The sequence below is a fragment of the Phyllobates terribilis genome, unplaced genomic scaffold, assembly GCF_046119375.1.
Source record: "Phyllobates terribilis strain yellow unplaced genomic scaffold, ASM4611937v1 Scaffold_4__5_contigs__length_816908805, whole genome shotgun sequence".
NCBI classification, from domain to species: domain Eukaryota; kingdom Metazoa; phylum Chordata; class Amphibia; order Anura; family Dendrobatidae; genus Phyllobates; species Phyllobates terribilis.
In genome coordinates, this window is record NW_027362764.1 from 651,663,892 (window position 1) to 651,677,918 (window position 14,027).

The 14,027-nt window shown below is 40.0% G+C and overlaps 1 protein-coding gene across 3 annotated transcripts in view; it reads left to right on the plus strand.

The window, feature by feature from the left end:
• Positions 1-12,596, plus strand: part of TERF1 (telomeric repeat binding factor 1) — a 51,744-nt gene extending 39,148 nt beyond the window's left edge. Inside the window, exon 11 of one of the 3 annotated variants that reach the window (XM_073679444.1) lies at positions 11,819-12,596. In XM_073679444.1, the coding sequence (XP_073535545.1) occupies positions 11,819-11,986 (168 nt within the window). In that variant the 3' untranslated portion in view covers positions 11,987-12,596. The remainder of the gene's footprint in view (positions 1-11,818) is intronic. The other 2 variants (XM_073679443.1, XM_073679442.1) reach the window with 2 other exon arrangements.
• Positions 12,597-14,027: the final 1,431 nt, after the last annotated feature.

Here is a 14,027-nt window from a genome sequence, read left to right on the forward strand (position 1 = left end):
GGCCCCTGTGCCTATCATGACGGTACTCCTATGAAAGTCAGCCAAGCTACATTGCTGTATATAGTACATGTAATCAGGCAGTCACAGGTTCAAATCCCCTAAGGGGACTACAAAATACATTGAAAATATAATATGAAATATGCAAATATCTTCTTCACAAAGAAGAGCACTTGATCTCTGGTGTCATCAATTGGATGTAACAATACTAAAATTCAATATCGACCCTTTTACAAGCATTGCCAAATGACTTGGGATAAGAAGTAAAACCAGAAACTCCATTTGCAGACACGTGGTTCCCCTCCTCAGTGCAAAGGAGGAGATCTGATTTGGCTAGGCGAGAGGCCTCTGTCTGAACATGTAAGGAGGAACATTTCTCCTTGTGCAGAGTGCCAAGCTGGCGTTAAGAGACTTGTAGGCCATGCAATGCTCCTCTGAGAATTTAAATGTGTAAATAACTTGTTGAATAGAAAGATGACTTGATCTCTGGCACCATTTATTTAATGTAGCAAACCTAGTCTCCTTACGCCGTTTTGGTACTTACCGCAAGGAGAAACATTCCCTCTTAGGCTATGTGCCCACTTAGCGTTTTTGCTTCTTTTTTACAGCTGCGAAAACTGTCTGCCATGCAAAGCAATGTGAATTCGGATGTGCTGTGCACATGATGCGTTAATTTGCGTGCCGAATTCGCATTGCGTTGTAAAAAGCAGCATGACCATTTCTACCGCGATTACGCTGCAAATTCGCGGCCATTGAGGAACATTGAAACGCAGAAAACCCGCAGGTATATGTGGATTTGCTGCGTTTCAATTAAATTCAATGGCCGTGAATTTGCAGCGTAATCGCGGTGCGTGTGGTACCCGGGTTGAAGAGGAGACTACAACTCCTCTTCATCCCGGCTACCACGTGGTGAAAAAAAGAAATAAAAAAGTTAAAAAGAAACAAAACCTGTATACTCACCTCTCCGGTCTGCTACCGGCCGCGTCCTCTCTCTTTGGCGTCCCGCAGTGTACTGTCAGGACCTGCGGTGACGTCATTTAGTCACCTGATGGTCACGTGACCGCTGACGTCGGCGGTCAGGTGATGGTCGCGTGACCATCAGCTGACTAAATGACGTCACCGCAGGTCCTGACAGTACACTGCGGGACGCCAAAGAGAGAGGACGCCGCCAGGAGGAGACGGGAGAGGTGAGTATACAGGTTTTTTTTTGTTTTTTTTTTAACGTTTTAATTCTTTTTTTTTTTTTTTTTACTATAGATGCTACATTTAAAGCATCTAAGTTGGTCACACATTATAAATTCATGCTGGTTTCATGGATTTATATTGTGTGACCAACTTGTCAAGCACTTTTCCAAGTGATGCTCAAAATCGCTGGGAAAACTGCTTGAAAAAATGCATGTAAAAAACTCTTCTCCCTGGCAGAAAAAACGCATGTAAATCTGCATGTAAATCTGCATGCGTTTTTTTCTGCCAGAGAGAGGCAAAAACGCTCTGCATCAAATCTGCTACGTGGGCACATAGCCTTACACTTCCATCCAAATATGATCTCCTGCTTAGTAGTGAGGAGGGGCAACACACCAAAACATGTGTCTGCAGATGGAGTTTCTGATTTGGCTTCTTATACCAAGAAGGCTCGTTAAAGGGTCTATATTGACTTTCTTCTGAAGAGGTTATTTGCAGATTTAAATTCCCAGAGGAACATTGCATGGCTTATAAGTCTTCTTATGCCGGCTTGGCACTCTTCGCAAGGAGAAACTTTCCCCCTTCTACCTCTAAAAATATGACAAGGGAAAAATACAAAAGTAATAAAAAAAATAGACGTGGTATCTGCACATCGGTAAAAGCCTGATCTATTAAAACATAAAATGAAATAACCCGATCTGTTAACGCTGTAATGAGAAAAGGAGTCAAAATGACGAGTTATGCTTTTTCAGCTGCCGCAACAACATAAGGTTCTCCAATAAGAAGAAATCAAAATATATCTGCCCCAAAAAGGTGTCAATAAAAATTTTGACTCCGAGAAAAAAAAAAACAAGCCACCATGTCAAATAATAAAATTAGTGGTGTTATTCAAAAGTACAACTTGTCCCACAAAAAAATCCAGCCCTCACAAAGCTGCGTTAACATACAAGTAAAAAAGTTATCACTATTTGAATAAAAGGAGGAAAAACAAAAGTGCAAATACTGAAAATTGCCCAGTCGGGAAAGGGTTAAAGGGAATCTGTCACCATGTTTTTGCTACCTCATCTGAAAGCCGCATTGTGTAGGGGGCAGAGAACCTGATTCCAGTGATGTATCACTGGGCTGCATGTTTTTTTTTTTTATAAAATCACTGTTTTCTCTGCTGCAGATATCTGTTCTCTGAATGCTGAGCTGTGTATTACACGCCCACACCACTGATTGGCAGCTTTCTGTGTATGCTGTGCATAGGTAGAAAACTGCCAATCAGGTGTGGGGGAAGGGTGATACAGAACTCCTGAATATGAAGGACTACTTAGCTACAGGTTTACTAGTCCTCTAGTGATAATTTCCTGCTGATAAAATGGTGATTTGATCAAAACTACAGCAAACAGCCCAGTACGAGATAAACCACTGGAATCAGGGTTTCTGCCCCTACATTATGCTGCTTTCAGATTAGGTGACAAAAACCTGGTCACAGATTCTCTTTAATACCAGAAAGTATTAGAAAATGAATAAAGGTTATAAATGTGTTTTCGGATCATTTGTTAAAATGTATTTACTTTGCTGAATATGAATGATTTTCCAAAATTTACTCAGATCATTGAGAAACCCTTTAGTGCTGTACATTATTGAAGATATAGAGCTCTATACCACCCTGTTGTAATGCAGAAGCACAGTGTTTTGGCATACATCCACTGTTATAGGCTGTGGATATATTTGGGTTATGTGCTGAAAGCATAGTCTGACATATAGAATAGATGTACACTCCTAACACTGTGTGAACATGTGGACACCTACTAAAGTGTCTTGTTTGGATAAATGTCTGGTAATATTATTATTTAATGGCCTTCAGCTCAATCTCGAGCCATAGCAACTTGATGGATGAATGATCTGTAGGAAGATCAATCTTGTGTAAGCCAAGATGGGTCCACCAGGGTTTTTTTCCACCATTATCTTGATTGTATCACGCCATTTGTTGATGGTCTTACTCTTCGCATTATTCCTTCTATTGTTCCAACCATGTTGTCCTTCTCCAGTGATTGCTCTTTTCATATGAATGATGTATCCAAAGTAGGCAAGTCGTAGCTTAGTGATCCTTGCTTCCAGTGACATGTCTGGCTTGATTTGTTCCAAAATTGATTTGTTTCTTCTTCCCATCAATTGTATTGATAATCTCCTTCTCCAGCACCACATTTCAATGGCGTGGATTCTTCTTCTGTCTTATCGTCCAGGATTCACATCAATATGTTACTACAGAAAAAAACAGCCATGTCTTCGTCACCAGTGAAATTGTCCTCGAAGTGAAGACCTTGTCCAGTGACTTCATTGTGGATTTGCCTATAGCTATTCTCCTATTGACTTCCAGTGTCATCACTTCATCTTGAGTGATCATTGATCCGAGTAGGTTGAATTTCTTTACAACTTCCAGTTCGTCGCCGTCCATCTCAAATGTGTCCCTGTCTTTCCTGGCAGTAGTTAATGTATTTCTTGTATTGAGTAGGAGTCACATGTTCAAGCTTTCCATCTTTCATTCCATCTACGCTTGTTGCTATCATTGTTGTATCATCTGCATATTTAAGAGAGTTGATGATTCATCCTGCAATTTTGATTCCTTCTTCAATTCAAGACTTTGCTATAGTCAATGAAGCAAAAATATATCTCCTTGTCGTATTCTTTGGCCTTTTCCATTATACATCTAATGTTAGCAATTCCATCTCTTTTCCTCTGCCTTTTCTGAATCCTGCCCGTTCTTCTGGCAGCTCTTTGTCAAAGTAAGGCTGTAACAGTCTTTGTAAGATCATCAGTAGTATTTTGCTGGCATGAGGTTTGAGCGCAATAGTCCGATAGCACCAAATGTGGAAATTATCTCCCTTCTTCACAATAGGAATAAACGCCAATCTTGTCCAGTCCTTGGGTCATTCACCAGTTGTCCATTTCTGTTGACACAGGGGTGTGATGACGTTAATTGCTGCTTCAGAAGACTGTATTAGCTCCATCCGAATATTGTCACATCCAAGCCCTTTGATGTTTGACAGAAGATTTATCACAGCAACGACTTCGTCTTTCTGGATGTTTGGCTATCTATTATATCCAGTCTTAATTTCTTCCAGTATCATTGAGTCATTCTTGTAGAGGTACTCCATGTACTCTTTCCATCCTTCCTTGATCTGTTCTGGCTTAGTTTGTTCCTGTTGGCGTCTTTCAACGTGCCCAGTCTTGGTTGAAACCTTCGTCATATCTCTTTGATCTTTTGGTATGCCTTCCTGGTCTTCCCCCTCAGATGTTTGTTTTCTATCTCTGTACTTACAGCGGGTGAACTATTGAATATGTCACCAATTTTCTAAGTAAATATATCTGGTGAGAATTTCATGTCAATAGCACTTAATTATTGGTCACGTCACCAATTTTTTATTTCACCAGCTGTATCTTTTGGTAGTAAAGTTATTTGTTTGCTTGAATGTCTCTCGTTAGTCTTTTACTGATGTTGTTTGCTTTTGCCATTCATATTTTTTCAATGATCTGTAGGGTCTCTTCTGTTAACCATGGCTGCAGGGGTCTCTTCTGTTAACCATGGCTGCAGGGGGGTCTCTTCTGCCTCTTGATTATTATTGGCTTCTTCATTAACAATAGTCTTTATATAGGGGAGGAGTCCTGAGGAGATAATTTGCATATTCCCACTGCATTTTGGGGTAAGTGAAGAGTCTCCGCGAGCTCAAAGAACACTGGATTTTGGCTGTTGGAGCTGAAAAGAGGACATCGGTAAACCAGGGGAGGAGTCCTGAGGAGATAATTTGCATATTCCCACTGCATTTTGGGGTAAGTGAAGAGTCTCCGCGAGCTCAAAGAACACTGGATTTTGGCTGTTGGAGCTGAAAAGAGGACATCGGTAAACCAGGGGAAGAGTCCTGAGGAGATAATTTGCATATTCCCACTGCATTTTGGGGTAAGTGAAGAGTCTCCGCGAGCTCAAAGAACACTGGATTTTGGCTGTTGGAGCTGAAAAGAGGACATTGCTGGCGCGCGCATTTTGAAGCTTTTTTTTTTAAGCTTTTTTCACTGTTTTCAGAACATTAACAGTAAGAACATGGAAGAGTCCAGGAGCCATTTGGTGAGCTGCATATCCTGCTACATGTTCACAGACTTGCCAGTGGAAAAGCCAAACTTCACATGCCAGAAATGCAAGCTTGTGTCCCTGTTGGAGGAAAAGTTGTGAAATCTAGAAGAGAGGTTAACTACCTTGAAAATCATTAAGGAAGGTGAAGAGTTCTTAGACAGAGCAGAATTATCTCTTCATGATTCAGAAAGAGAAGAAATTCGAACTGCACCTGACGAAACAGAGGAATGGAAGCATGTGACCCAGAGAAGCAGGAGGATCGAGAGGCAGTCAGCACCCATACTGCTCAGGAACCAGTACCAGGCTCTCACGCAGGAGAACCATGAAGAAATACAGCAAAATAAGACTTTGCCAGCAATGAATAACCTTGTAAGCCCTCAGAATCCTCCTGGATGGAGAAAGAAGAATGTTGTGAAGAAAAAACGGAGAGTGGTGGTCATGGGGGATTCCCTGTTAAGAGGAACAGAGGCCGCTATCTGCAGACCAGACATAACCTCAAGAGAAATGTGCTGTCTTCCTGGAGCAAAAATTAAAGATGTGTCTGACAGGATATCAAGACTCTTCAGACCTACAGATCACTACCCATTCCTGCTAATACATGTGGGGACAAATGACACCGCAAGAAAGGACCTAGAAACCATCTGCAGTGACTTTGAAGACTTAGGCAAGAAAGTGAAAGAATTGGGAGCGCAGGTGGTCTTCTCATCCATCATCCCAGTGGATGGCCATGGAACAATGAGGTGGAATAAGATTCTACAGGTGAACAACTGGCTACGTCGATGGTGCCGTCAACAAGGATTTGGATTTCTGGATCACGGAATGAATTACCTATACGATGGACTACTTGCTAGAGATGGGGTGCACCTTACGAAGACTGGAAAACATGTATTTGGAAGTCGCCTTGCTACACTCATCAGGAGAGCTTTAAACTAGAACAATGTGGGAAGGGAAGCAAAAGGCCAGAAAAAGCCATACAGCTGACAAATACTATTGAGATCTCTGCTACTGGAAGTGGAAAGGAAGAACAAAGACAAAACAATTTAAATAATAAAAATATGGGAGGAAGAGAAACCAATCACAAACTAAAATGTTTTTATACAAATGCACAAAGCATGGGCAACAAACAAGGAGAATTGGAACTACTAACGCAGGAAAAGGAATATGATGTCATTGGAATCACTGAAACTTGGTGGGACGATACACATGATTGGAATAAAAGGCTAAAAGGATACAACTTATTTGCAAGAAACAGACTTGATAAACGAGGAGGAGGTGTTGCATTGTATGTTAGAAAAGCGTATATCTGCACAGAGATTGAAGCTTCAGAGACTGAGAGTTCTGTGGAAGCTGTTTGGGTAAGAATACAAGGAGAGAACAACGGAAAGGACACCATTGTAGGCATTTACTACAGGCCACCTGGGCAAGCTGAAGATATGGATGAACTCTTTATGTATCAAATGACCAAGTTCTCCAAAAAATATGACGTAGTGGTCATGGGAGATTTCAACTATCCAGACATTTGTTGGGAATCTCTCTCAAGTAAAACTAACAGGTCAAGCAAATTCTTATCCTCTCTTGCTGACAACTTTATCTTCCAAAAGGTAGGGGAGAAAACAAGGGGATCTGCTACTTTGGATCTAATCCTTATAAACAGGGAGGAAATGGTTGAGGAGGTAAAGGTGGCTGGGACGCTAGGAGGCAGCGATCATGCTATTATAGAATTTTGGATAACTAGAGGAGGAAGACATGTGAAGACTCAAACTTCAAGGTTAGATTTTAGAAAGGCAGATTTTAAGAGACTCAGAAAGAGAATAGGAGGGATCCAATGGCTGGATGTCCTTAAGGACAAAAATGTCCAGGAAGGATGGGAAATTTTTAAAAATGAGATTCTCAAAGCACAATCGTTAACAATCCCGAAAAGTAGGAAGAATGGGAAGCATTTAAGGAAACCAGGATGGATGAACACAGAACTTAAACACATGCTAAAAAGAAAGAAAGAAATGTTTATTAAATGGAAAGAGGGAGGCATATCTAAAGAAGATTATAATGCAGTCTGCAGATCCTGCAGGGCACGTATCAGGTTAGCTAAAGCTGACAATGAATTAAGGCTTGCAAGAGATGTCAAAAGCAATAAAAAAGGATTTTGGGGGTATGTCAAAAGTAAAAGAAAAGTCAAAGATGCTATAGGATTTTTACAGGATGAAAATGGAGAAATGGTAAGAGAGGATGTTGAGAAGGCCGAACTTTTTAATTCCTATTTTGCATCTGTTTTCTCTCAGAAAGAAAATGTAACATCAACTGATCTTCATTGTCCTTTTAAAGGAATAGAGGAATCCAAGTTATCTGTAAACAGAAAGATTGTGAGGGAATATTTAGCTAACATAAATGAGTTCAAGTCTCCAGGTCCAGATGAATTACACCCCAGAGTACTGAAGGAGATCATAGAAGAAATTTTAGAACCACTCTCCATAATCTTTGAAAATTCTTGGAGAACAGGAGAAGTCCCAGAAGACTGGAGAAGAGCAAATGTTGTTCCTATCTTCAAAAAGGGGAAGAAGGTGGACCCAGGGAACTATAGGCCGGTGAGTCTGACTTCTATACCAGGAAAGATCTTTGAACAAATTATTAAACAACATGTATGTAAGTACATGGATAAGAATGAAGTGATTAACCAGAGTCAGCATGGGTTTGTAACTAACAAGTCATGTCAGACTAACTTAATTTCCTTCTATGACAGAATCACTGACTGGGTGGATCAGGGAAATGCTGTAGATATAGTATATCTTGACTTCAGCAAAGCATTTGACAAAGTATCTCACACCATCCTTATTGAAAAAATGACCAAGTATGCAATGGACCAGGCAACTGTTAGGTGGATTCATAACTGGCTTAGTGATCGGACTCAAAGGGTGGTTGTAAATGGCTTCACATCCAGCTGGATGAATGTCTCAAGTGGGGTACCACAGGGCTCCGTCCTGGGACCTGTATTGTTCAACATCTTTATCAATGATTTAGATGAAGGAATTGAGGGTAAACTGATTAAATTTGCTGATGACACAAAGCTAGGAGGGATAGCTAATACTAGAGAAGAGAGAGAGAGGATTCAAAAAGACCTAAATAAACTTGAGCAGTGGGCAGCAACCAACAGAATGGTTTTTAACAGGGAAAAATGCAAAGTACTACATCTGGGCAATAAAAATGAAAAAAGCATATACAGAATGGGAGGAATAGAGCTAAGCAACAGTACATGTGAAAAAGACTTAGGTATACTAATAGATCATAGACTGAACATGAGTCAACAGTGTGATGCAGCAGCAAAAAAGGCAAATACAATTCTGGGATGTATTAACAGAAGCATACAGTCTAGATCACGTGAAGTCATTATCGGTCTTTACTCCTCTTTGGTCAGACCTCATCTGGAATACTGTGTACAGTTTTGGGCACCACATTTTAAAAAAGACATAGACAAACTGGAGCAAGTTCAGAGAAGAGCGACCAGAATGGTGACTGGTCTGCAAACCATGTCCTATGAGGAACGGTTGCAGGATTTGGGAATGTTTAGCTTGCAAAAAAGAAGACTGAGAGGAGACTTAATAGCTGTCTACAAATATGTCAAGGGCTGTCACATTGTAGAAGGATCATCTTTATTCTCATTTGCACAAGGAAAGACTAGAAGCAATGGGATGAAACTAAATGGGAGGAGACACAGATTAGATATTAGAAAAAACTTTTTGACAGTTAGGGTGATTAATGAGTGGAACAGGCTGCCACGAGAGGTGGTGAGTTCCCCTTCAAAGGACGTCTTCAAACAGAGGCTGGACAGACATCTGTCTGAGATGATTTAGTGAATCCTGCTTTGAGCAGGGGGTTGGACCAGATGACCCAGGAGGTCCCTTCCAACTCTACCATTCTATGATTCTATGTTCATAGTTCCTCAGGCTTTCTTTCAGCCGTGTTCAGTGATGTAAATTGGATGTGCAGATCGTTCCAAAAAACTTCAGTTATGTTGGGCAAATCAAACTTGTTAACCGCCTGTTGTCTATTCCATTTGTGCAGCTTCACTCTCATCTTTCAAAAGTTCACAATCCTTTCCATAGTCAGTTCCATAGTCAGCTCCTGGCCTTGTTTTCACAGTAATGATTGACAACCTCCATCTTTGGTGGACACATATGTAGTCATTCTGAAGTATTTAATTCAGAAAATTCTTGCAATTTCATATGTTTTGTTATACACATGTTTATTTTCTTTGTGTGTATTGTAGCAACACAAAAAAACAGAGGAATAAAAGGCAAATTGGATGTAATTTCACACAAACCCCCAAAAATAAGCCGGACAGAATTGTTGCCTCAACATATTTGGTTGAACACCCTTTGGAATAAATAATTGCAATTAATTGATTCCTACAACCATCAACAAGCTTCTTACACCTCTCAACTGGAATTTTGGACCACTCTTCTTTTGCAAACTGCTCCTGGTCTCTCATATTTGAAGGCGCCTTCTCCCAACAACAAATTTAAGATCTCTCCACAGGTGTTCAATGGGATTTAGATCCGGACTCATTGCTGGCCACTTCAGAACCCTCCAGCGCTTTGTTTCCATCCATTTCTGGGTGTTTCTTGAAGTACGCTTGGGGTCATTGTCCTACTGGAAGGCCCATCACCTAGGACCTAAACCCAACTTTCTGACAATGGGCACCATATTGCAACCCAAAATCCTTTGGTAACCTTCAGATTTCATGATACCGTCCATAGTCAAGGCACCCAGTGCCAGAGGCAAACATCTTCGATCTTCCAACATATTTGACTGTTGGTGCTGTGTTCTCCTGTAGGACAGAACAATTGTGGTGATGCCAAATGTATATATTTTTTTAAATATTTTAATTTTTTTAAAAAATCAAAACTTAAAAAAATAATAATAATTAAAAAATAGTTTTTTTTTTTGCCATTGCTTAGACCAGTAACATTTTTAATTTTTATTTTCACATTGAGAGTGAACGTTTTCTATTTTGGGGTTCATGCAATGATTTGATCGTCTTTGCTTGCATTTTATTGAGGAGGTGAAGTGACCATGAAACTGCAATTATGTCATTTCGATTTGTCTTTATCATATGGGCTATAATTAATTTAACATTTTTATAGGTAAGAATTTTACATCTGTGGCAATACCAAGTAGGTTCATTGTTTTTGAATTGGGAAAATGAGGTGATTCACACTTTTTTCCTTGATTTATTTTTTTTTTTTTATGAACTTTCATTTTAATTGTTTGTTAATTACCCTATACATCATTCATAGGGAACAATCTATGAAGCCCAGCCACTGGGAGTACAAGCATATTGGTGATCTGGACCTTCAGTAGTTCCCTGTATGCCGTGACAACCCCTCAGTACTCCATAGTCCTATTTAGGGACAGGGCAATGGGTGCCGAAACCTGATAGAACTATTTAAATTTCACTCTCTGTGATTGATGGCAGCATCTATATGGTTAAATATCAATAAAATAAGCTAGCTCTGGTTGCTGCTTTTTAAAGGCAGGTGCTGGCTGTGTTAGAGTCTGCACCCGTCCTTCATGGGGAAGACTCATACATGTGCCCTACCTAGGACATACTGTTATGTCCTACTTCAATCTGGTTCCACTATCATTGAACAGTTTCATAGATCACATCCCAGAATGCTGTATATAAGTCTCCAAGCCGCCATGCAAAAAAAAAATAAAGACCTTTTATTATAATCGCCTACGGGACTGTCCAGTCCAATGGGCGTCACTGGTCTTGCTTCGTCACCTCCTCTCTGCTTGCGATCGCCGTCCTCCTTCACTGCTTCGTGTGGATGACTCGTCCTACATCATCCACACAGTGTTCCCCATCACACAGGCGTACTTCTCTCTGCCCTCAGTAGGTCAAAGAAAGGAGTGTGATGGAGGACACTGTGTGGATGACATAGGACACGTCATCCACATGAAGCAGTGAAGGAGGATGGCGATCGCAAGGAGAGGAGGCGCCAAAGCAAGACCAGCAACCCCGATCAGACTCAACCGCCCTATATGTGAGCATAATAAAAGGTCTTTATTGTCTTGCAGGGTGGCTTGGAGACTTGTATACAGCATTCCTGAATGCTGTAACACAGGGCTGAAAGGTGATGGCCGTAGATTATATGGGAAAAAAATTAAAAATACCTTTAATCTGAAAAGTAAGGCCGGGTCTCCCCTGTGAGGCCATCACATGCAGCTAACTCCACACTTGCATGTGCTCCCAAGTGGTTGCATAATTCTACAGTTAAGTGGAGGCATTAAATTGTGCTGCCAGTATATACAGATTCATATAGGATTTTATGCATTAAGCTTGTGATTGGTAATTTAGTTTTTATTTTAATTAACAGGTATATTTAGTAAAGAGTCCACTGTACCTTTATGTGTATCATATAAGGGAGAGCGTACGCAACAGAGAGATGAATGAAGATGTCCTAGAATTCTACATATTGTTATATACAAGTAATATTGTAACCTAATTCTTATAATCATTTTCTTTAGCCTTGGACTTGGCAAGAAGATGAACTGTTAAAGAAAGGAGTGAAAAAATATGGAGTAGGGAGCTGGAGTAAAATGTTAATTAACTATGAATTCAACAACCGCACTGGAGTGATGCTAAAGGATCGCTGGAGGACCATGAAGAAGCTGAACATGGTCGACAATGAATGAGATTCCCTGGTGTTTAATTCTACAAGATCACAATCCAGGGAATCCTCCTGCTTCTGTTTTATATAGATCATCTGAAGAAAAGTTGCTGCAGCCTCTAGGAGTGAAAATGTTGTACAGAATTAAAGGGATTGGCTCCTTTTTATATTGATTTATTTTTTTTTTTTATTAAAATTGTTTAATTGACAATTGTTGCATTGCATACTATGATCCATGGTATATCTAGTTACAGCATATGGCAAGGTCAGTCACATATGAAATTACATTCAGTAAAATGAAATTGAGAGATTACAATTCTGATCGATCTTGCAGAGTTACCACTTACATCAATCTTGTACACTCAAAAAAAAAAAATCACATGTACTATTGAAGAAGGCGATATATTACTGTTATGTGAGCAGAGTCAAACATAAACCAATATCTTAAACAAAAAAATTAAAACAAAAACCAAGATGCCAGAACTATCCCGTTCCATTATATTTCTCAGGTGGAGAATTGGAGCCTACAACTGTTCCAGTAGATCAGATAAGTAAAGTACATTAGGGACGTTCCAGTCTCCAACAGTTGACGTATCATAATAAGAACAGAACGTTTAGGTTGAGGTGATTGCCAGGAGTAAGGAATTCTAGAGACCCCATACTTGAAAAAAGCTTCTGTGGACAACCCCTGGTGTAATAAAATGTTCTTTCATATGGGACTATTGGGTTAACTAAATCATTCCATGACTGTAATGTTGGGAAATCAGTCATCCAGTGCGTAACTATCAATTTCCTAGCAAGGAACAGAGTCTCTGGTAGGCGTGCTCCTGTGTGGTGTTGTCATGTTTGTTTCCCAGATATAAAAAAAATAGGCAAAATTTTTAGTCAGTTGGAATGGGAATGGGGATGGATATTAAGAAAGAAAAAAATGGGGACTGATCAAAGAGAAGTCTTCAGCCTGTCGAAAAGAAGAAATGATCGGATAGGCCCACATCATGTGCCAAAAGCCTGTGTCCAAAGTAGGCACTCCGATGTGGATGATCTTAGTACGCTCCACCTGCAACTGTTAGAGGCTGATGATGGATTATTATTATATGGCCTTTGAATCTTTTAACTGTTAGTCCATAATGTATTGTGATACATAGTAGCTGCAGGAAAAAAATAGCTCAGCATTCATTTATATATATATATATATATATATATATATATATATATATATATATATATAAAACCTTATTGCTGAGGGGATTTTTAACCAAAATAAAACAACTTACATATAAGTAAAAGTAAGAAAAGGTTGACACCAAAGGAGATAACTCTGCAGGATTACCTGAAGTACGTCATCTATTGTTAAGGGTGAGGACTTGTGTTACGACCCCCCATACACATATTAAAGGGAACCTGTCATGTCCCCAAACGCTATTAACCTGCAGTTACAGAATTAATCTGCATGTTAATAATGCTACAAAGCTGTCCAGCCACGATTCTGAAAGCGCAGCTGCAGGGTGAAATGAACTTCTTTCCTCCTAGGAGTTGCCGGCTTTCTGTCGTAGAGGTGTGGACAGAGCGGCCACAGTCACTGCTCACAGCATTATCAGCAGCGGTTGTCAGCATTCCCTGGTAATTTGACAGTTTGCACTGCACAGATGTGCTATAGAGTTAGCTATTAAAGTGCCAGGGCGTACTTACAGCCTACACTCACTGTGTACTGAGTGGGGACTGTAGCCACTATGGGCACACTTTTATGACTGAATGTCAACAACTCCCAAGAGGAATAAAGGTAATTTTCTCCCAGTAGCCACACTTTCTAAGTGGCCTGGACAGTATTGTATTTATTTACCCATTGATTAACCCTATACAGTTTGGTCCAGAAATGTTTCGACAGTGACACAAGTTTTGGCATTTTAGCTGTTTACCAAAACATTCAAGATACAGTTATATAATAAATAGGGGCTTAAAGTGCAAACTCTCAGCTTTAATTTGAGGGTATTCACATCCTAATTGAAGTAAGGGTTTAGGAATTACAGCTCTTTAATATGTAACTGCCTCTTTTTAAAGGGACGAAA